This window comes from Arachis ipaensis, chromosome B7 (genome assembly GCF_059453495.1).
Source record: "Arachis ipaensis isolate K30076 ecotype BB chromosome B7, ASM5945349v1, whole genome shotgun sequence".
Taxonomy (NCBI): domain Eukaryota; kingdom Viridiplantae; phylum Streptophyta; class Magnoliopsida; order Fabales; family Fabaceae; genus Arachis; species Arachis ipaensis.
Window position 1 is genome coordinate 140,223,608 of NC_142442.1, and position 25,342 is coordinate 140,248,949.

The window sequence follows — 25,342 nt, forward strand, 5'->3', positions numbered from 1 at the left end:
GAGATAGCATTCCGATTATTCTACTTTCTAAAGTAATGCAACCCAAAACGTTTGAAATATAAGGTCGGTAGGATTTCAAAGTGAAGCATGTTGGTAAATTTGGTATTGGTATTGTGTGAAAGTAAAAAATTTAACCATTATCTGATATAGGATTTGGGTCCTAAGTATTGTCGTTTCTGGAAGAGAAAGTTGTAGATTACCGTGATTGGTAGTATCATAAGAATGTGAAATGATAGATATGAATTCGTTTTCTTTCTCATCTGTTTGCTGACTTTTATAGGAATAGGATCATTCGCACTGCATGATAATCAGTATAAAATGACGTATTCACCAAATATCGGGGTGAGCCAATCTCACAATGGACGTGAAGAATTGTCTGATGATGGTGAATAAATAAATAAACAATTATGTTAGGTGTATATTAAAATTAATTATTAAAATTAGTTATTAATATAAATTATATATTAGAATATAAAATATAAAATAAAAATAAATTAAAAATATATAAATACATATTGATTAATTTTGATGACTAATTTTTAATGTACAAAAAATAATATTTTTGATAAATAAATAAGTGATTATTTTTCATATGTGAAAATTGAAGAAGTTACTAAACATGCATATGAATATGATAGTATTGCATAATAGTAATTCCATGTTGCATGATGATGGCATAAAACAAAAATTCGCATGAGGAGGTGTGAAATGCATTTGGTGCATGAATATATGGCAACACGTAGTGGAGAAATAAGTGAAAGTTGTTTTTTCAAAATTTTAAGGCTACTTTCGCATTAGGGTGGTGCGAATTGAGGTTAGCTTTTGTGTGGAATGAAAAAGCATGAGGGTGGAGTAAAAATTAATGGGTGTTTGTGTGAAATAGAATTCGCAAGTAGAACATGCAAAAATCAATGGGAGGTTTGCTCAAACTCATTGGCTTTAACCATTGGCGGAGAGGCTGTATATGCTTGAATGCTTGATCAATTTGCAGTTTGCAAGGGGGTAAGGGAGTTTCATTCTTTCAAATATAAGTGAGTCTACTTTCGAGAACTTTTTTGGTTGAATTGAGGGAGAAGGCAAGAAGCTAGCTACACCATGCAAATTACTCAACAGATGTTTTAATTAGTTGGTTGCTGATGAAGTGGAAGGGATTATAACTGATAATATCTGGTGAAGTGAATGCTACACTATATTACTTTTAAACTATGAAGCACGGACACTTTGCTGAGTTGCCGTGTCTGCGTGTCTGTTGTGTCCAAACAGTGTCTCAATAAAAAATAAAAAATTTTTCTCCGGACACACTTGGACACACCTAAATACCATCACGTGTCAGCGTGTCCGGTCTTATTCTTAATATATATTCTTAAAATAAATTTAGATATAGTATATATTATTATTTATTAAAATAAAAATATTTTAAATACTTGATATAATTAAAATAAGACAAAAATAATTTAAAAAATTAATTTATATTTTAATATCAATAAAATATTAAAATATCATTACGGTTTATCTAAAAAGAATCCCGCTAGGGAGCCAATGGAATATTTGTACAAGGTGTACAATAGGCTATGAGTTAAAAAATGTACCAAGGATAATAAACATCTCATGTCATGAAACCATGTCATAAAACCACTCATCCCAAAAACTTCTAGAGCTTTGATAACATTTCATGAAACCACTCATCCCAAAAGTTTAAGCGGATAGAAAAAGGTAACACTAATGGTTATATCTCTAATACTGAATCGGACATTCCTAAACCTCCATTGTACACATCGTACAGATATTCCATTGGCTCCCAATACTTCCTCATCTAAAAAATACTTTATATTTTATATGTATGCATGTCCCGTGTAATGTAAGATTTTAAAATTTACGTGTTAACCTATCCGTATCGTGTCATTTTCCATGTCCGTGTCAGTGTCTGTACATCGTAACTTTTAAACTTTTTGCTGCTTAATATCATGAGTTTAGAACACATGATAAACTTAGCATTAGTAAAAAGTTTTAAATATTTTTATTTAATAAAAACAAAATAAATATATTAAAAATTTGAATTTTTTATATTTTTAATATAAATTTTTTACTAATAACAAATTTATCATGTATTCTTAATGTACATATTAGCTAAACCCTTATATCATTTACATTACATCATTAAGGCAATTCAATAGTAGTGTTTACAATAACTGAAGTTTATGATGAAAACCTCATCAGAAGCGCTAGAGAAATAAATGTTCAAAATTGGTTCATAGATACACCTGTTGTATTATTTATCTTTCTATTATTTCTACTTCTACACGCTATCAAATATCTTCTTTTTCCGACTAATAATATCTTTTATTTTAGTACAGTGCTAGTTGATTGATCTTGCTGAAAAATAAAACGGCATCTGGGGGTGTATAATGAGGCTAAAATTGGATCGATGTATCACTTCATCATCAAATTTCTGGAATTCGACCATAATAGCACTTCATTTATAATTATCCAAATCAGTCCCGAAAATTTTAAAGCGAATATTTTAATCGCAAAAAAATTAATACACAAAATTATTTTTAAGGTTTTATTCTAACAGATAAATCAGTTTCAATTTATTTTTTAACAGAATAATTATCCAAATTAATATTCAAAAATTTTAAAATTAGACATTTTAGTCCTCAAACAAAATTAATACACAAATTAATTCCCAACCTTTTTTTCTGTCGGACATAACAGTCCTCTATCTATTTTTCGGCATAACTAACTAACAACAAATGCTGAATTGGCACTTGGAACCCAAACTCGCACACTTGGCGGTTAAATGGATGAGACTAAAAATGGTCCTTCTTTATTTAAAATGAAAATTCTATTAAATAAAATAAAATATTTTAATAAAATAAAATATCTATTATTACTTTTACTATATGTCAACCTTTATTATTATTATTAGATTAGCTTTGTACATATGGATGATGACACTAGTATATTGATACACTCTTTTCGTTGAAAACAAATAAGGTGAATAATGATGTTTTGGAATCCAAATTAAAACATTTTCTTTTAATACAAATATATTTTTTAAAATAGGACATTGTCAAATTCTTATTAACAATCTCATATTATGCATATGGAATTAAGTTGCAAATTTTACATCAAATTAAGTTATATTAAATACAAAAATATCAAATAGTTTCAACCTTGAGTTTTTTGTGAATAATCTCTAATAACTTTATTAAACAACATTATTATTATTATTATTATTATTATTATTATTATTATTATTATTGATGAGTGACAACATATATATATATATATTATGAGTTCTGGTAGGTAGACAATGAGAGTGCGAACAACGTGAACAATATGCTGCGTCCAGGACCACTAAAATAAAAAATATTCCACCCCATTTATCCACCACAACCCTAGTCTCTCACATTCCACCTTTCTCTCCTTTTACCGCAGTCGCTTCACTCCCCTTTTCCTGTCGCATCTCACCGTCACCGCCACCGTCTGAAGAAGCAATGGGCCGCACGGCCGCTGCACCTTCTTCTCCCATGAGTCGCGCGGTCCTTGTGCTCCCTACAACTGACGCTGCCACTGCACCTTCTTCTCTGATGTGCCGCGCCACCTCTGTTCTCCCTGCAAGCGACACTGCTGCTACGCGTCTTCTTCTCCCCTCTGTGACGTCACACCGTCGCCGAGCCAGAGGCATTGTTCCGATACTACTCCAACGCTATACCTCTGCCCTTGCTTCCACGCTATCGCGTCGTGTCTTTCATTACAAGAAAAATACTGATTACCGTTGAATTTATCGTCGTTCTATAGTTGATGGTATAAACGGCACCGAAACCCCTTTCCGGCAGATTTTTCGTCGGTGTTTTCAATGGATTGTCGAGTCTGAGTTGATGATTACCGTCGGATAGGCTTTTTATTTTTTATTTTTTTGACATAGTTTAGCCACAACTAACAAACAAATCAAATTAAAACTCTTGTTAACAAAATTGTTATCAGAAATCTAAAATTAGTAGAAATAAACAAATTAATTTATTAAAAATAAATGGTATGGATACAATAAAATGTCACTGTACCCTAAACAGAAAAAAATGCATAAAATCCTAACCCCTACGGATCCTAATAATCGTCGGCGTCGTGGTCCCCCTGCTGAGGCGGCGGAGTAGCTGCTGCCATCGATGCCCCACCAGTAGCGTCACCGCTGGAACCAGTAGTGCCGCTGCCTCCAGCGCGCATCTGCTGGTTGTACTCCTTCATCTATTGTCGCAACTGATCGAGCTGCTCCAACTTCTTCGTCGGGTCTGAGTTGATGGCAACGCGTGCAAGAATCTCTCGATACCTCTGCTCATGCTGCTCTTGCTGTTGGTGAAGCTCCTGTGTTAGCTTCTGCACCTCCTTCCTCAACTCGATAACTTCCTAGGGATCAGCAGGGCCGGTGACAGAGGAAGCTGCGAACTTGGAGGAGCGGAGACCACTGGGGAAGAACAATCCCAATTTGAAGTGGCGATTCTTATAGGGTTCAGAGGCAGTCTCGCGTCAAATCCTGTCGGGATCCACGACTGAGGTCTCGGAGCCAGCTTCGTCGGCTCTACTAGGCGGCCGAGATTGTTGGGTCGCAACCTCCAACCTCTGCTGATACTCCTCCTGCATCACATAAGTTAGTTGTGATGATTAGGATAATAGTTAAATAATTGACTTTAAACCAAATAAAGTTGAAATTTAAGATTAATTTAAACTCACATAATGGGTCACCGACCGCTCGTCAGCAAATCTCTCCTTATTTGCCTTTACGAACAAATTGAACAATGACAGACAAATATATATGAAGCAAGAAATCGTAATTCTAATTTCAAAAGCATAATTTTAATTTTTTTATTTCACCGAAAATCTTATAAAAATTTCGACAGAGTCTCTCCTGAAATTTGGATTTAGCCACCCTTGAAGGTCTATCCAAATCAAACATCCTTCATTATTTTCACAGTCAAGCATTTTTCAAACAATTTCAACAGGAAAAATTAGCAAACAGTTCAATAATCCAACATTTTTCAACAATCTTAGAGGCTAATTTAACCTATTCTAACCTATCCTAACCACCTTAATCTACTAAAACTGAAAATTAAACTAACTAAATTCTACTAACTACTTAAATAACTTGATAATAGAAAAGAAAATTAAACCGACGAAATAATTCTATATCAGCTCAGCTTAATTCAGTTCATATAGGACTATAGAAGTATATATCAACAGAACAAGTAACTTATAAAATAATTGAAAAAATTAAAAAACTAATTCAAGTAACTACTATAACATAAAACAATGCCAAAATTCGTACCAGTCTCGTCTTCGTCTTCATGAAGGTCGCCAATCCACCCGTATACCTCGACGACCTTGGCGAAGCCTTGTTGGTAATGTTTGTCAAACGGTGATGCTCAAACCCCTCATTATTTCTAAAATGTGCCTCCAGTTCGCTATTAATGTTTGGACGGATCCACGATGTCAGGTGGTCTTTTCACTGACGAACATCGCTCATCATTTGCTGAAAACGTTTAGCTGTCTGGTGGTCGTAGATCTTCCGGATCATGAGGTTATCTTCTACATCCCATATGAATTTCAACTGCACAAAGTGATTCACCAACATTAGTTAGTTGGAATAAAATATAGTTCAAATACAGTAAATTAATTCTAACTAAATTGGATTCTTACCGCCCACTTCTGAAACCAGCGCTCTCTGGTCTCAGCAGGGATCTGCGTGTAGGTCGGCCACGGGTGGTCGTTCATAGACTTAATGACCTCGGATATCTCTTGTGTGCAAGCATTAGAGTTCGGTGTAAACCTGTCAAAGAATAAACCGCACATTAACGAACACATAAGATAAACAAACTCGACATAAACAAACTTAATATTAAAAAATTGAACTCACGAGTCACGATTGTATGCCATCAGGCCAAATCCTCAGTCGGATGACGGATAGTAGTGGAAGGACCTCCTGATCGGGGGCATTGGAAGTATCACCTACCGCAGGCTCTGTCGACGTTGTCACTGCATCTACATGGGACATAGCAGAAGGAGGCATCCAGTTCGGGTTTGGGATCATGATAAATTGCTGGTCCGATAGACCCGCCTGTGACATCACAAGGATCGACGGGTTAGCCAGGATAGAGGGCGATGACTGGGTAGCCTTGGAAAATTTGGTGGAAGCTCGCCCTCTACCACGACCATGTGTCCCACTCGACCTACCTCTGCTGCTTGTCGTCATGTCTATACAGTGAAAACATTAATAACATATTAATAACATAACAAACACCAATAAATAATAACATAAGAAAAAACTCAAGAAATAACAAATAATTCGAAAAGTGGTTTAGTTTAGTAAATAAAAAAAATTACATAGTGTTTTAGTTTCAAAATAATTAAATTAGACTTTCAAATGATTCGAACTTTATTTTATCTTATTTTCTTTTCAAGGTATTCTAACTTTTAGAGCATTCTAACAAAGTATTCTAATTCTCAAAGCATTCTATCTTTATTAATAATTTTTCAAAATATTCTAACTTTCAAACCATTCTGACAATCCAAAAAAAAATTGAAATACAAACTTAAGAAAGCACAAAATAACATAATGAAACATCACTAGCAATGCATACGGCAAAATGCTTTATTAATCAGCATAAACCAGCAGTTTCAGCAGCAATATGAATCAGCAAAATAAGCATTAAAATAGTAATTTTCTAACAAAGAAACAACAACCAGCGAATCATCAAAACAGTTAAGCATTTCTCAAACAAATTCAGCAACAATTCTTCAACCAAATTAATAGTAAAACGAAGAATTAATTATTCAAACTAATTTAAATAATTCCAACAACAAGAATCGGCAATCTCAAATAATAAATTCCAAACATATTGAGCAAAGATCAGAACCTATCAATCTAACTAAATTATTCTAACCTAACCCTCTAAAATCAACTACAACAGAAATTAATCTACCTAAACTAATTACTAAAAATTAACTAACTAAATAAAGTTAAGATTAACTAAGTAGAAATTAAACAGCGTGAAAAACAGATTTAATGAAAATCCCTAACCACCTAAAATCAACTAAAACAGAAATTAATCTAACTAAACTAATTACTAAAAATCAACTAACTAAATAAAATTAAGATTAACTAAGCAAAAATTAAACAGAGTGAAAAACAGATTCAATGAAAACCTAGAATGCAGAGCAATTATAAGAGAGAAGACAGAAATGGACAGTACAAGCAACAACGGCAGGGGCTAGAGAGAGACTGAGAGGTGAGAGGTTAGAGAGAGAGAAAGAGAGGAAGGTGAGGGATTAGAGAGAGAAACTAATTTCAAAATGAAGGAGAAGAGGGTTCACGGTTCGAATTTAGGGCACGGCTACCGTCGGATTTACCGGCGGATTAATCTGACGGTATCGTGGTACGTGTAACCAAAATGCAATATTTCACTAAACAAGGTTCAGCATCGGATTTACTCGCCGGTAAATCCGACGGTAGCTAGCGCACCAAAATTTTTTTTCCTCCAAATTTTACCATCGACATTACCGTCGGAACATCAACTTTGACAATAATATTTTAGGGTGACGAATTTATTGCCAAATCTGAGAGAAAACTCCCCGCTAATGTCTGACGGTTCTCAGTGTTTTTCTTGTAGTGTTCGCCCCATCCATCGCATGCCGCTTTGCTTCATTCACCTAAATGGTATGACCCAAATAAAAATCTACATCTTAGTGAAAAGAACCATCCACATACATAGTAAAATAAACATCCACTTTAAAATGAAAAGAACCAGCTGCATAAATAAAAAAAAATGAATATCCGACTTAGTTGATAAAAAACAAGTAACGAGACAGCAGTAGCGGGGGCAATGAGATCGCAATATAGCAACGGTGACGGTAGCACAAGATTGCCAAAGGACGGTTACATCAAAAATAAAAAAAAAAATCAAAATTATGATTTTTAGAATTAAAATCTCTCTCTCTCTATTATATATATATATATATATATATATATATATATATATATATATATATATATATATACACACTTTATATACACACACACACTTTTTATATTTTTTATGCAAAAATTCTTTTTATATTATAAATACATACATAAGAATCTAATAAATAAATTTATTATCATTTTTACCCAAAAATATGCAAGAGAAGATGAGACTTAGTACATCTATTTTTGTTGGATTTAAAATTATGTATATAGTGAGAATGATTTAATAATATTTTTAAAAAAATACCATATTAAAAATTAAATAGGTTTAACTTAACCTTAAAAGTTAATTTGATTATAATATCTACTAATATTCTTTTTCTAATAAATACTTGAAGAATTTACTGAATCATACCAAAAAATAGACAAGGGACTGTTATGTCTGACGAAGAAAAATGTTAGGAATTGATCTGTATATTAATTTTTTTTTAGAACTAAAATGTCCGCTTTTAAAATTTTTAGGGACTGATTTAGGTAATTACTTTGCCGAAAAATGAATTGAAGACTGATTTGTTTGTCGGAATAAAACCTTTGGGATGTTTTTGTTTATTATTTTTTTTTGGGACTAAAATGTATACTTTTAAAATTTGTGGGGACTAATTTAAGTAATTATTCTATATTTTATATCAATAACTCATATTTAGAGTTTAGAATTTAAGATTCATAATTTAGAATTTAGAATTTTTAATTTAGGATTTAGGATTTAAAATTTAATGCTTAAGATTTATGATTCAAGTTTTAAAATTCAAAAGGTGCTGCATCCTTTACTTTCTTCAGAGTGCGTTAATATTCACTCTAATACATTAAAAAAATATTTTGGCTATTGATTTCCAACTTTTTTTAGTTATAATTGTCTTCTTCCTACAATGTTAGATATTTCATGATCAAATTTCTAAATTCAATTAGGAATCCTAATTCATCATTATCTATTTTTAACTCACAAATTATATAATCTTAATTCATTCTCTTAATTTTTAGATAAATAAAATTTAAATATATATTTACTTTTGAAACATAAAAATTTAATTTTTTATTTAAAAATTAAAAAATATAAGATACTTGATCATTTTTCAATTTTCATTATATTTCTTGCAAAATAAAAAAAATATTTTTGTTGTAATTATGAAGTTTAACAACAAGCCGTCTTAGCTCAATGATACTGTGGTAGAGCGCGTAGCTTTTAACTCCGTAGTCGTAGATTTGATCTCCACGGATACATTAATCATTTAATGTACATTATAAGAAACTTAAACTACCCTTAAAAAAAAAAACTATAAAACATATTTGGACTAAAAGATAGATTAACCTTTTACATTATAGGAATTGCTCTTTCTTTTTATTTTAGTTTTATAAACAAGGATGAACAAATAATTTATTACCTTGCTATTAATTATATTTTAATATTTTCTCTTTCTTTATTATTGTGTTGTAATTATATCAAAACTAAGAGTTTAACAACAAGCCATCTTAGCTCAGTGGTAGAGCGTGTGGCTTTTAACCACGTGGTCGTGGGTTCGATCCCCACAGACGGCGTTAATTATATAATGTAACTAACATATTTTATTAGAAACAAAATTTAAAAAAAATACATTAATGTACATTATAAAAAACTTAAAATTTCCTTAGGAAAAGGAACTAGAAAAGATAGAAATTGCTCTCTCTTTTTATGTTAGCTTTATAATTAAAGATGAATATATAATTCATTACCTTGATATTAATTATATTTTAATATTTTCTCTTACTTTATTATTGTCTTATCTAATTTTATTAATATCTTTAGTTAATTCATATCAATTATATAAAGTAAATTTGTGAAGAATGAGATCCAAACCTTTGTGATTCTTCTCTTACGTTTTCTAAATAAAGAAACAACCACCTTCGTATTGGGATGAATATTTTTCAAATACAACTTCACCAATGGTTGTTTTACCTATGCCTCCCATCCCCCAAATTCCGAGGGTTCGAACTTCTCTTGATTCAATTAGCCAACATTGGTTCAAAATATTTACAGTTTTCATCAATTCCAACAAGATTTTCCGACACACTTGAAAAGCAACACTTCACTTTCTTCGAGATCTCTTTGACAATCTCTTCAATAAGTCCAGCTTCATTTCTATGGTATAAAAAAGGAAAGAAAAAGACTGCATCAGAGCATCAATGCAAAAGACACAAGAGAAAGAATATATATACACTAAGATTTCTGATTTTGTTGAAAGGAGAAAAATATATGCATGTGACATGATATATATAGAAAATTTAAAAAATATTAGATATACACTAAAAATTAATTACTAAATTAATTATTATGTACTTGTTTAATTATTTATATATGTTGATTTATATATAATTTTAATTAAATAATCGGTCAATAAAATAATCAAATTTGTCATAATAAAATAAATAAACTTACAATAAATGAAATATCAAATACATATTTTGATAAGTAATAGCTTATTGATAATTAGTTTTTAATGTATATATAATATAATTGATATAAAACAAACAAACAAGATCTTATTCCACTAGGTGAGATCAACCAAATAAATCAAACACTATCATGTCCTCTTACGTATAATTTAGCATAACAACGTATTTAGTTCATGTCATAAAGATTTGGCAAACTTTTGTGTTGGTTTTGGAGAACGAGAAGAGAAATGCTAGGCGTTCAAGCATATTTTGAACCCAGTTTTTAACTAAGTCCTTGTGCGCTTTTATCTTTTTAACTAAGGGATCGGAAGTTTTGACAGCTATGCGGAGTTATTGTTCGAAATCCAGTGACGGTAAATTACGAGAAAGAGGAATGGAGCAGATACAACCTTTAGCTACAAATTATTTAAGAGGCGAGTGAAGATCAGGCTAAATTCCTATTGTGAGAAAGTCTTTAAGTAATTCTTGAAGGTATACTAGAATATCTATCTCCGAGAGAAAGTGAACTTGTGATAGACATAGTGCCGGAAGTCGGATTAACTTCGATTGCATCATGATAGAAGACATCGTGATAATCGACAGAATTTAGGAGGCAGTTGAAGAAAGTAGCAGAAAAAAACCCATTCGATCAAGTGTTTCCCTGTGGGAGGTACTGGTTATGTGAAGTGAAGAGGAAAGACAACAATAGGAAGCTCTACGCGAGAGAGAGGGTGCGCCAACTAATCTTCGCGACTTGATCTAACCTTTCTTTTATAGCTTACATTGAAAACTCTACCTTGAATTTCTTCTTAAAAAGCCGAATTCATCGTTCTTCTAATCCTATTCTTTACTCGCATAAAGCTTGTCTCTTTTGGAATAAGCATGAGCTTGTCTTAGTATAATCACGTAATCCTTGAAACCTTAGGAACTTGCTGTGAGTATAGTTGCTCTCATTTGCAAACCGTATTCTTCAAAATCAGCCGAGATTTTCTTGACTCTATACGCTTCCTTCTTTCTATCAAGGGTTCTTGATTTGAACTCTTTTCTTGAGATGCACCTTAGTTCTTCTTTTTGTGCATTCCATTATTTCGGTACAACTCTATCTGACCGTATACAAGACTTTCTTTTAATTTTTTGTGAACACCATTCGTGTTGCTCGTTCGTCTCTTTGAACATAACATCTTGTTGAAAATCAACTCGTGCTGGATTTTGCTTCACACACAACTCCTAGATGCAACCATTAAAGTGTTAATTCCTTAGAGCAAGATTTTTGAACACGAAAATGAACCTGCGACATTACTAGGAATTTTAGAGCCTTAATTTTCATTGATTGTATCGCTTGTGATTAAGTAGATGCAATAAGATGCACCGTGTGTATGGAATACCTGAATACCCTGGAAGCTTTCGAAACTTGAGAGAAAAGATTAACCTCAGTGCCAGTATTTGTGATTCCCGAACCAAATAAACCATTTGGAATAACTGCGATGCATTGTTAAAGAGATTAGGATACGCACAGATGCAACAAATGTGATGTGGTGGCGAACGCACTCAGCATAAAGTCTCCGAGAACTATTTGGAGGACGATAAAGGAGAAGAACTGTTAAGTAAGTTGAAGCCCTAAGTTAGATACTGAAAGTGTGACTGGAGGTATCAGACTAAATCCATTGCAATTTTAAAACGTGGTAAAGATGAGATACAGGAAGCGTAACAAGATAGAGAGCTACAAAGGATGTCGAAGTCTGGCAAATAAAAGGGAATTAAGAAGAGATTGAGGGAAACAAAGAATGAAACTTGGAGGAATGAAGAAACGGATTCGAAAGTATAAGAAGAGATTAGTACGCCTAATGCAGAAAATAGAGACATAAACCATTGTCTGAAGCCATCAAGAACAGATTTCAATTCAACCGAGGATTGTTAAAGTGTATCACAATTATAATAAGATAGGGTTGAGTAGCCCGAAATGATAAATAACGTGGTGGCGCGTGTGACTGAATATCTAACATGTTAGAAGATGAGGAGCGAGTACCAAGAGTCATCCGGGATGTGGCACCCATGGAAGGTTTCACAATGAAAGTAAAAAGGGATTGCTACTGATTATGAAAGAGGTTATCGAGGACTAGGATAGGAAGTAATACTGTTAGGTGATCGTGGGTCAATTAACTAAATTCATTCCGTCCATCGGAGCAAACTATTTATTAGAGATATTAACAAGACTATACATCAGAAAGAAGGTGAGGTTTCACGGTGTACTAAACTCCTCTATGTCGATTTGAAACTGGAGCACCAAACACCTTAGTATTACTTCCCGAATTTGATAGCCAATACCAATCACATAATAGAACCTGAATCAGTGCAACTAAGAGAAAATCTAACACTTTAAGTAACTGCGGTTAGAATTGATAGTATAATACCAGTGTTAAGCGGCTACGCAGAGGAGGAGTTTCATTAGCAGAGGATGCTAAGAGTGGAGTTGAAATTGGGAAACACACTTGGGAACTTGAACCAGATATGCGGAAGAACTACCCACACCTCTTTTCAGGCAACTGAATCTGAATTTTGAGGGCAAAGTTCTTAATTAGGTGGGTAGGATGTAAACCCCGTAAATTTAGCGAATAATTAATCAATAAATTAATTTTTAATAAAAGAAATTTGAAATATAAATTTTATAGTTTAAGGAGGTAGAGCTAATTAAAATAAAAATTTTGACACTAATTTTAAAGAATTTGGCCCAAAATTGGACCGAACGGACTGAACCGGTCGAACCGGGCCCAAAATAGGCCCAAGGGCCCAACCGAACCCATGAACAAAATGAGCTTCAGCTCATTTCTTCCCCCTCCATTCACCATTCACGTTCCCAAAACACAAGGCAAGAGACGGGAGGGTTCCAAACCCTTCGTTTTCATTCAAATCCTCATATCTTCTCACTCTGTTTGCGGCCACGCGTCTACAGTGACAAGCTCTACAAAGCCCAGTATGTTATAAGATGAGGAAATCACATTCCCAGTTCCTATTTTCTCTTCTTCAGTTCGAAAATATCATGGTTTTGGGGTGTTAAAATTTTGGTTAATTTGATGTTTTAGGATCAAATTGACTTGAGGAATTAGTGGACTTTTGCTAAATTGAGGCACATACAAAGTAAGGATCATCAACCCTAGTCAATTTCCTTGTTTATGTGTGTTTGGATATTGAAATTTGGTATATAAATGTGGTAATGTGAATTAGGTGATATATGTATAAGAATTGGAGCATATTTGTGGAAATTGGAAGCTTGAAAATTGGTATTGGTTGCTGGATTTTTGGTGTTGGAGGCTTGTAATCTTGCCTAAGTGGGTTGTTTTGGTTTCTTGTATTTAATATATAATGTCTTGTGAAAACTTAGGCTAGATGATCGTAGGATAGGTGTGGATGCATGAATGTGATTAAATGTTTAGTACCTTGCTAATAATTGTTGAAATAGGCTGAGTATTAGTGGTGATTGGTGTGGTGATGAACGTAGAATGCTAAATGATGATTTGGAGATGATTGATAAGGTGATAATGATGTATATGTGTATATGATGAATAAATGATGATCTTGTTGATATAATTGAGGGATTTATGTATGAGATTATGTAAAATTGAGGTATGGTTGATTGTGGTAGGATGTGGAAATTGTGGTGCTGTAAATGGTAAGCTGTGGTGCTGTTTATATGCATAGAATGTTAATATTGAGTTTCTTTTTGGTGAAAACAGAGGTTTATGAACTTTTGTGAAAATCTGATTTTTTGCCAAACTTCGGTGAGCCATAACTTGGCTTCCGGACTCCTAAATTGTTTCAAACTTATTTCATATAAAAATTGGGTCCGTGAAGTTTACGCCGTTTAAAGAACGGATGAAAAATGTTTTAAAACTAGAAAGTTATGCGCGTCAGAAATTTGGTATGTAAAATTGAAATTCTGCAGACTTAACCATTTTTTACTAATCTGGCATGCATGCGTATGTGGGTGGGCTTCATACGCAGACGAGGTAATGCATACACGTGATGGGTAAATTGCACTCCCACGCGTACGCGTGGCCTATGTGTACGCGTGACCCCTGTTTTCAGCAAACTTAATTTTGTGTTTTAAAACCTAATTTTGAACCTCTAAACCTCTATTTTTACTCTTTTAGCCTCTAAACCTTAGTTATCTATTGATTGATGAGAAAAAGTTAGGAGAGGGTAGTAACTTGGAGATGAAAAAAGTTTGAGAAGTGATGAATTAGGTATGAGGAGATATGGTGTATATATATACTATTTAAATTATGAAATTGATTAAAGTAAAGAATAAATGTTACATCTGAGCACTCTTTCTTGAAAGTGCGACCCCAGGAGATGGTGGAAGGTGAGGATCTCTTTCTTTGTTCCTCCTGGTATTGTAAAATTGTCCCCAGCGAGATGGTGGGAGGTTAAGATCCCCTCCTTTGTTCTTCCTGGGCATATGAGAACGTACCTCTTAGATAGACGCAAGGGTTGTGGTTTCGCCCCACTTGCTCCAGGTTGGTTAGTATAGAGGCTCTCCGGGTAGATGCAAGGGTGTGGTTCGTTCTACTTGCTCCGGGTTATGATTAATTTTGTATAAGTGCAAATATATGATATATAAGTAATGTTATGGCTATAATGAATGATTATGAAATGATTATGAATGAATATAAATGAAATGAGGCATATGCACTTATGTTATCTGAGATACGAATGTCTCTGGGTAAAGTACCGTGGCTTGCCACCACGTGTTCCAGGTTGAGACTCGATACTCTGTTGACCCTACGACGTAAGAGGTGACTGGACACTTATAAATTCTTAGGAAGGATACCCCCATTGAGAAATTTTTTATATATGAAAAAAAATTATGCATAGACTTTTGGGGATGCGCATCGGGGGACATTCCAGGGTTTAGCAGCCAGACTTGTCGGTTGGTTTTATAATCGACAAATGAGACTCATTAGCCATAGGACAGGCATGCATCATATGCATATTGTTTGAATTGCTTGCTTGTGCATTAATTGAGATTGCCTAAGTGATTATAATATGCTATTTGTTATATTTGTTATCTGTATTACTTGTATTCTACCTGTGTTTGCCATTATCTGCTTGTTTGTCTTTGTAATTTCACCGGAGATGGAGGAGCGGAGGAAAGGCGGAGAGATTTAGGGTTCTAGTTAAGTTTTAGTTAGGTTTAAGAATCCCTAGAGGACCATCCATTCATGGTTACTATTTTAGTTCTTTAAGTTTTATAATCTGAGTGTCGGCATTCTAAGATTGCCTATGGCTTTTCCAGGACCTTATATCTAATATACGTGGCACCATTACCATGTTGAGAACCTCCGGTTCTTATACCATATATATATTATTGTTTTCAGATGCAGGTTGAGCAACACCTCGGTAAGCGTCTAGAGTTCATTCTGCAAGCGAAGTGTTATATTTGGGACTCTGTATTTTGGGCTTATGCTCTATATTCTGTTGTTAAATTCTCCTCTGTATGTATAACCTTATTTTATTTCCTCTTAGAAGTCGATGTGGAGAGACATGTTGTTGTGTTATCTGTTTTGAGATATTTTGGGCTATGTATATCTATGTATTTATACTCCGGCCAGCCTTAGCTTCGCAGGTTGAGTCAGAGATTCAGTATTTTGTAACTCTTGATATTTTACTCGTTATACTTATGTATTATCCTTTTCTGGTTTCTCGGTTTACGCTCACGCGAGTGATGTGCTTTTATTTTTGTGACTTATTATTTAAGCTTCTTTCAAAACTCCTCGAATATATATTCATTTCATCTATATTATATATATGATTTTATATTTTTAGAGGTCGTAATATATCGCCACCTCTGCTTTATGACTCGAGCGTAAGGTTTTGTGTGGTAGGGTGTTACATACGACACAAATTTTGGTGCATAGCACAGAAATTTTGATGTGCATCACATAAACTTTTGGAAGACTACATATCCAGAACATTGACTCACCCAACTAACAAAATACACTCACAATAAAAATGTGTGTGCTATGTGTAAAATTTTGTGTGCTATATCAATAAATTTGTAATATTACAAATATATTTTATGCTATGCTTAAAAAATTTATGTGCTGTAGAAAGCGCGAAAAATGAGGTGTAGTGACGTATGCACACTTTTTTTGCTGGGCTTTGCACCAACTTGATTAAACTTAGTTACAAAAATACTTGTATATGTAGCATCACTCAATTTCTAATCCCACAATAAAAAAACAAAAATTATGCTTGATAGAGATATTTGCATTATTTTGTATTATATTTTGTAATATACGTGTAGATTATATATAAAAGATATTTTTTATTTAATCTGATTTTATAAAAGTACTTTTAAAACTTAAAAAAAAAATTAGGCACTGCTATTAGGCTAGCTATATTATATGTAACAGTGTTAGACGGTAAAAAGTGAATATGAATATAAATTAAGTATGATAGAGACGAAGATGTTGAGATGAATTAACAATCACACACAAATAAGAAAAATAAAGAATTAATATATAAGATAGGAAGTTAGAGTAGCGTCTATTGAAGAAAAGATGGTAGAATCTATTCTCAGATAGTTTAGACATGTAGAAAGAAGATTAGCAGAGCACCCGATTATGAAGGTAGATGAGATAGAATGTAGATATGATACATGATGTAAAAATAATAGGTGTTAAGTATGGTTAGGAGAACCATGAGAAATTTAAGGAAAAAAATAGTGGAGCTTTATTTCTCATGTCATATAAACCATTCTTTAATTAGAAAACAATGTTAGCTGTTCTTTCTTTAGTTGTTTCAAGCATTATAAATTGCATTGCATATTTTGTGTCAAATGAAAAATTTAGTATTCACATTATATTAGAGAGTTAATATAATCAATCTTTCATATTGGTTTTGTCTTTACAAAATATATAGCAAGTGCATTATTATGGATAATGATTAATTTCATATTACTTTATATCTATTAGAAGTTCAAATTTCACTACAAACTCAACAATTGGTATCAGAGCCAATATTATATTATTCATTATTTGAGTGGTAAAATTCAAGTTTGAATACAATGACTTCTACTAGTGAAAATGTCAAAGTAGGCAAATATGAAATCGAGATATTTAATGGGAAAAATGATTTTTCTTATTGAAGGATGCAGATAAAAAATTTGGTTATATCACAAAAATTTCAAAAGGTACTGGCAGAAAAAGAGAAAAAGCCAGAGGATATGAAGGATCTTGAAGCACGGGCTGCAATAATCTTATGCCTTGAGAGGGATGTTGCTTTCTTGGTAAATGAAGAAGCAACTGCAGCAGGCGTCTGGTTAAATTTAGAGAGTAACTTCATGACAAAGACTCTAACTAACAGGATCTACTTAAAATCTAAATTGTATACATGCAAGATGGAAGAAGGCACCCCATTCCGAGAATATATCAATAAATTTGATAGGATTATATCAAACTTAAAGGATATAGATGTGAAAATTGATGATGAGGATCAGGCACTCATATTATTACTTTCATTACCGAAGTCCTATAAAAATTTGGTACAAACTTTGATGCTGGTGGGTGACACTCTGACCATGGATGAAACGAGGGCATCACTTTTAGCAGATGATCTACGTAAGGTTTCTATTAGTGTAATATCATCTTCAAATGAAAGAGAGTATAATGATTAAGCACAAGAATTATTTGCAGCTAGAGGGAGGAGTAATGAAAGAGGAAAAGGTAAGCGTGGAAAGTGTAGGCTAAAATCTAGACCTCACTCGGAGAGAACATGCTTTAAATGTGGTGAGCCTAGATATTCTAAAGCAAATTGTCCAAATAAGAAGATAAATTTCAAGAAACAGAACAATGGCAACTCAAAATAAAAACAAGAAGCAAGTTACGTCTCAAATGATGGTGAAGATTGTTATTGTGTAATAGATGATTCTTACGAGATATCCGGTAAGTGAATGCTTGATTCTGGAGCTTCTCACCATATGATCCAAATAGGAAGTGGTTTACTACCTATCAAAGCACTAATGGCAGCACAGTTTTGATGGGCAACAATCCTGCTTGCAAAATTGTAGGGGTAGGTACTATAAGAATCAAGATGCATGATGGAGTTGTAAGAACCTTGAAGGATGTGAAACATATTCCTGACTTGCGAAAAAATCTGATCTCTATAGGTTTGTTAGAGAAAAATGGTTGCTGAAAATGGGGTTTTAAAAGTTGTTCGTGGTTCTTTAGTAATCTTTATCCTCTTTTAAGGACAACTGTTATAGGTGAGCTAGCAGTTGGAATCTGTGGAAGTAAAGACCAAATAGACTGCACGAGGATTTGGCACATGCGACTTGGGCATATGTTGGAAAAGGATCTATCATTGCTTAGCGAAAAAGGTTTGCTGGAAAATATGAAGAAACCACAGATTGAGTTTTGTGAACACTGTGTCTATGAAAAGGCACACAGTGTGAAGTTTTCTACAAGCAAACACAAAAGCAGAGAGTTGTTAGACTACATGCATACTAATATTTGGGGTCCGGCTAAAGTTACTTCCAATGGTAGTTCCAGGTACTTTGTTACGTTTGTTGATGATTATTCAAGGTATGCTTGGGTTTACTTCCTCAATCATAAGAATGATGCATTCGACACTTTTAAACGGTGGAGAGTAATGGTTGAAAATAGAACAGGTGAGAAGGTAAAAACTCTGCGATCTGATAATGGCACAGAGTATACGGATGGAGCTTTCAAGGAGTTCTGTGATCAGGAAGGCATTGTGAGACACTGGACAGTTAGAGACACACCACAAAAGAATGAAATCGTGAAAAGATTGAATCGTATACTACAAGAGAAGGCAAGGTGTATGCACTCTAATTCTGGGTTAGGTAGAGAATGGTGGGCTAAGTCAATTGCTACAGCATGCTACATAGTAAATCGATCTCCACATTATTCTTTACATGGAGACACACCTTATAAGGTGTGGTAAGGGGAACATGCAGATTACGAGAAACTCAGACTCTTTGGATGCACGACTTATTATCATGTCAAAGACAATAAACTTGATGAAAGAGTTAAGAATGCAATCTTTTTGGGGTATCCAAGAGGGGTTCAAGGCTATCGTCTTTGGAGCGTAAATGATTCTAATTTTGTAATCAGTAGATATGTGACCTTTAATGAAAGATCCATGGTAGCTTTGTCTAAAGTTATGACTCCAGATGATGGTAATGTTGGAAAAACTATAAACACTCAAGTGGTGGAGATAGAGTCTAAAAATCAACCAATAGAATCTAGTCATGTTCAGGTAGAGCATCTTAATGCTACTCACGAAGATGAGGAGGACGATGAACTTGATCATAAGGAGATTCAGCGAGAAAATACACATGTATTACAACAGCAACAGCAGGATTTTTTGGCATCCATTAGGCCAAAGAGGAATTACAAACTCGTACAGAAGCTTGGGTTAGACAAGCATTTGAGGCATTATGAGCAGTTAAATTTGGTAGAGTATGTACTCTCGGTGGAGGATGATAAGCCAGTCACCTTAAAACAAACTATCAAGGACAATGATAGTGAGAGCTGGTTGGTTGCTATGGAAGAAGAGATGCAGTCTCTTCATAAAAATAAGACATGGGAGGTGGTCCCATTGCCCGTGAAAAATACTGCTATTGGTTGTAAGTAGATGTATAAAAAAAAGAAGATCCTACTAAATTGGATGATACAAGATTCAAGGCTAGGTTAGTGGCCAAGGAATTCGCATAGAAAGAAGGAGTTGATTATAATGAGATATTTTCTCCTATGGTGAAACACACTTCCATTCGGACGCTTTTAAGTCTTGTAGCTCATGGCGATCTTGAGTTAGAACAACTAGATGTGAAGACAGCATTCTTACACGGCGATTTAGAGGAAGAAATTTACATGTATCAACTTGAGGGTTTCAAGATTGAGGGTAAAAAAGGTCAGGTTTGTCGCTTGAGGAAATCGCTTTATGGATTGAAACAATCTCCTCGGCAATGGTACAAGCGATTTGATTTCTTTAGAAGTAACTATGATTGTTGTGTATATATTCGTAAGCTTCCTGGAGGTGATTATATCTATCTTTTATTATATGTGGATGACATGCTCATTGCTTCCAAGAACAAGGTGGAGATAGATAGGTTAAAGTTTCAACTTGGTGAAGAGTTTGAAACAAAAGATTTGGGTACTACGAGAAAAATTTTAGGCATGGAGATTAGAAGAGAGAGATCAAGTCGAAAATTGTTCCTGAGCCAAAAAGGCTACATTGAACGGGTTATCGAAAGGTTTGGGATAAAAAATGTTAAGCCGATGGTGACTCAATTGGCTCTACATTTTAGGCTCTCAAGTAAACAATCTCCTATAACAGCAGAAGATAAGGCTTACATGGACAATGTATCTTACGCAAGTGCTGTAAACAGTCTAATGTACGCTATGGTATGCACACTCCCAGACATTTCATAAGCAATCAGTGTTGTTAGCAGGTTTATGGCGAACCCGGAGAAGATACACTGGGAAGCAGTCAAGTGGATATTAAAGTACTTGAAGGGTACCATTGACACATGTTTATGCTTTGGTGGTAAATCATCATGTCAAATTAGTGGTTTTGTTGATTCTGATTATGCTGGTGATCTAGACAGACGACGATCTACAACTAGTTATGTATATAAAATATATGGTGTTCCGGTTAGTTGGCAATCGATGTTACAAGTTACAGTGGCACTATCTACTACAGAGGCTGAGTACATAGCAATAGCAGAAGGGGTGAAAGAGGCATTATGGTTAAGGGGTCTTCTAGACGATTTGGGTTTTAAGCAAGATTGTGTGAATCTTAGTTGTGATAGCCAAAATGCGACTCATTTGGCTAAAAACCAGGTTCATCATGCTCGTACCAAACATATTGATGTTAGGTATCACTTTGTGCGTGATGTTATAGAGAAATGTGACATTTCTCTCGTGAAGGTACGTACAAACGAAAACCCAGCAGACATATTGACTAAAGTAGTATTGAGAAACAAATTCCAGCATTACTTGGATTTGCTCAACATTATTCTCTGTTAGGTATTACATGGCGAATAAAGGAACTACGTTTAGTCTGATCTTGGTAAAGGATACGTAAGCAGTCATTGTCAAGGTGATGCAACCGGATACGACTACTACAATTTGTTCGTTTAAAATTTGAGTCAGTTTATCAAATTGTAACCAAAGTAGAAAATTGTAAAAATAATAGGTGTTCAGTAAGGTTAGGAGAACCGTGAGAAATTTAAGGAAAAAAAATAGTAGAGCTTTATTTCTCATGTCACATAAACCATTCTTTAATTAGAAAATAATATTAGTTGTTCTTTCTTTAGTTGTTTCAAGCATTGTAAATTGTATTGCATATTTTATATTAGATAAAAAATGTAGTATTCACATCATATTAGAGAGTTAATATAATCAATCTTTCATATTGGTTTTGTCTTTACAAAATATATAACAAATGTATTATTTTAGATAGTGATTAATTTCATATTATTTTGTATCTATTAAAAATCCAAATTTCAGTGCAGACTAAACACATTATATGACATAATGATTTATTTAATGCATGTAGTGGGTGACTATGTGGGACAAAATTTGTTGTTGATGTTGAAATATTAAACTATGGAGTAAAGTATTGTTTTTGTCCCCAACGTTTGGGGTAAATCTTATTTGTGTCACTAACGTTTAAATCGTTCTATTTGTATCCCTAACGTTTATAAAAGTGATTCAATGTTATCCTGTCATCAATTACACATCATGAGCGTTTTAGTTTGAGTTTTAAAAATCTCTTCTTGAAGCTATAATACAAATGTCTATGATAGAATCGATGATTCACTCCGAAAAATAGCTCATCAAAAGTTGAAATTAATTCCTACAACATTTACATAATTCACTTTTTTAGGGACATAATTGAATCGAAACACAAACAGTGAGTATAATATTAAAATTGAACACATCCAAGTAAGATCTAATTGAGAATGAATACATCCAAGTGAGAATAATTGAAAAATATAATCTGATTTGTTAGTATAATTGATAGTAGGATAACATTGAATCACTTTTATAAATGCTAAGGATACAAATAAGACGACTTAAACGTTAAGGACACAAATAGGACTTACCCTAAACGTTGGAGATAAAAACGATACTTTACTCTAAACTATTAAACTATTATCAATTACCTGACCTGTCTATTACCGGTCTGGTTTTCATAACCTTGGGAAAAAGGGTTGCAATTTCTGAACCGAGTCATAAAACATTTTCAGGTGTTTTGAGACTTTGAGGCGTTTGAATCTCCCCAACTACAGGTAACCCTGACCCATTCATTCTAACTATTTGTTCCTCACATTCTTCAATTTCCATAGAATTTAACGTTCACGTTTTTCGATTCATATGTCTTTCACTACTGTCACTCTTTAATTTTGCGTATATTTATATATTATAGCAAACTTTTGCGAATTCCCTTTGCTTCTGGGAGTGAGAAACAATGTGTAAAGTTCATTTTTTTTTTGTTGGGTCAGATATGCCAGCGATGAAATTTGATGCTATTGAACCCAATTTGAAGAGAGCAAGAAATACTAATGGTAGTGTTAGTGAGAGGGAAGGGGATGAAGATAGGCTCAGTGACTTACCGGATTGTGTTCTGATTCACTTGTTGGAATTCCTAACAACCAAAGATGCTGTTATGACTACTCTCTTGTCCACAAGATGGAAGGATCTATGGAAACGAGTTCCTTCTCTTAGATTACGTAGAACAGACCCTGAATTTCGACATATGACATTGTTCAAGAAATTTGTTAATAAGGTTCTATCTTTTCGTGATGGCTCTGTTCCACTCCACAGCCTAGATTTCTGTTATGATGGTCTTATCCCGCCTAAGCTTCTGATAAGGGTTGTGAAATATGCTGAATCACATAGGATTGAGCAATTGAGACTCAATATTGATTCTGGTGGTATAGAGTTGCCACCTTGCTTGTTTTCGATTCAAACTATAACGTGGCTTGATCTTTCAGTTCCTAATGGAGAGGCCCTCGGATTGCTTCCAAAGTTTCTAAATATGACAGCTTTAATGAGTTTGCGTCTTAGGAGATTTGCCTTTAGTGCTGGTGACGGGGAAGTGGTGGATCCCTTTTCGGGTTGTATCAAGTTGAAGACTTTGGTCATTGAGCATTATGTTGTAAAGGTTCCACATATCCTCTGCATTTCAAATGTTACACTTGCCAATTTGACCATTCATTCTTTCCCTTTTCATAGCAAAGAAGCTTATGAAATTGTGCTATCAACTCCAAGTCTTTGTTCTTTTGCTTATCGGGGTGTTATCTCTCAGAAAATCTCTTCAAAAAGCAATCTTCCTTTTCTTGAAGAAGTAAATATCGATGTTCCCAAATCGGTATTATCGAGTCGCTTGCACTCACCTTTCATCCTAATTAGCTGGCTGCAATTGCTTGCTAATGTAAGATCATTGACTGTCAGTTCATGTACTCTTGAGGTATCTTAGTTTAGTTTTCTTTTTTATATAGCAAGATTTCTTGTCCTTAGATGCATTTTCAAGTGTAAGTTTTGTCTTGAGCAATCTTGTGAATTTGTGTAGATTCTCTCCAAAATCCCAGATTTGGTGAACACTGAAAGCCCATGCTTGGATAACTTGAAATCATTGATAGTGAAAGTGCAGAAGTTTCGCAGGCCGGAAAAGCTACATAAAGCAGAACTGCAACTGTCATCTCCACGAATTGATGGAGCAGTGGATTTCTTAATTCGAAACTCCCTCTTTCCAGAGGTTACTATAGTAGATTACTGAAGGTAACATGGATGTTTTGCCATTGACTAGAGATTCATAATATTGATTTACTTTTTCATTTGTTCTGTGTTTCTGTTTTGCTGAGCCTATCTTGTTCTTTCTTACAGTAAATTATCCTTTTTTTCTGTAATAATTTCAAAGAAAAATAGTAGAGAATTTCAAGAATTTCAAAAATAATATCTTTTCATGTTTTCATGGGGATGTGTTCACTTCACTGTCAAATTTTATTTTATAATGGATTGTTTGATCTGATAATTTATTGGTTTTAACTTTTTAAGATTTCTTAATGCCTTTTTTCCCAAGGTTAGTTTGTAATTGCATTCATATAACTTATCTCTTTTCTCTTGACTTGCTTCTTGTTGCAGCCATTGGCGTTTATTGTGTGAAACTTACATGCCATTTTTGAGGATCTAATGGCTGTGAAATTTCAATTTGATTGGGCAATGTTTTATTGGATACGATTAGACATTTGTCCTCTAGATGTGGCAATAATTAGTTATGTTGCTGGAAGAGTGTTGCTGAAAATTTTACCATGCTGTCAATGCATCAAGACTTGGTTGGGCTCTAAAAGTTGGAGTGGTGCACTTGTGGCAGGTACCAGACAGAGATGGTGCTAGTGATGTGTTCATCATCAAAGGAAAAAGGCTTTTTTCATAGTGTGAGGAAGTTGGAATCTGAGTCTGACTTTAGGTTCAAAGGGGCTTTTTCCATTGTGATTTGCTGTCATGAGAAACCGAATGGCAATAATCAATTTTGATATTTTATGTTTGGAATTTTTTAGTAAACTATTTATAATTATGAAAGATTTGAACATTGATACAACAAAGATTTAGTTAGTCATGATAAAATATTAAAATTGACTGCGTTCAAATATTTCTTCATTAGAAATGCTGCAATGGTAGTTTACTCAAGTTTTTGTATAAACACATTCACCAATCACCATGTCATATTTTATATTTGGTGTTCTAGGAGCCTTGTTAAAAACACTTCATTCCATAACGTATATAAATTTTCTACAAATTTAAACATCTATGTGGATAAATAATAGAAAATTGCTGACCAATATGCCATATAGGAAGACGAAGATTATTCTCTTGGAAAATGGATTAG

At 33.8% G+C, this 25,342-nt stretch overlaps 1 protein-coding gene and 1 non-coding gene across 5 annotated transcripts; both read left to right on the top strand.

Annotated features, from left to right (window-relative positions):
• The first annotated feature begins 9,478 nt into the window (after positions 1-9,478).
• Positions 9,479-9,550, top strand: TRNAK-UUU (transfer RNA lysine (anticodon UUU)). The gene has a single exon. It is a non-coding gene; the product is annotated as a tRNA-Lys (tRNA).
• A 13,090-nt stretch (positions 9,551-22,640) lies between these two features.
• On the top strand, positions 22,641-25,058 carry LOC107606225 (F-box/LRR-repeat protein At3g26922). 4 transcript variants are annotated; one of them, XM_016308243.3, is made up of 4 exons: positions 22,641-22,742; positions 22,956-23,923; positions 24,026-24,234; positions 24,598-25,058. In XM_016308243.3, exons 2-3 carry the CDS (start codon positions 22,958-22,960, stop codon positions 24,230-24,232), a joined length of 1,173 nt encoding a protein of 390 aa, XP_016163729.1. In that variant the 5' UTR covers positions 22,641-22,742; positions 22,956-22,957; the 3' UTR covers positions 24,233-24,234; positions 24,598-25,058. The 4 variants fall into 4 exon arrangements, with proteins under 4 accessions (XP_016163729.1, XP_088349049.1, XP_020962178.1 ...); XM_088492923.1 differs by having other exon boundaries at positions 22,716-22,742; positions 22,956-23,887; XM_021106519.2 differs by lacking the exon at positions 22,641-22,742 and having other exon boundaries at positions 22,795-23,887.
• Positions 25,059-25,342: the final 284 nt, after the last annotated feature.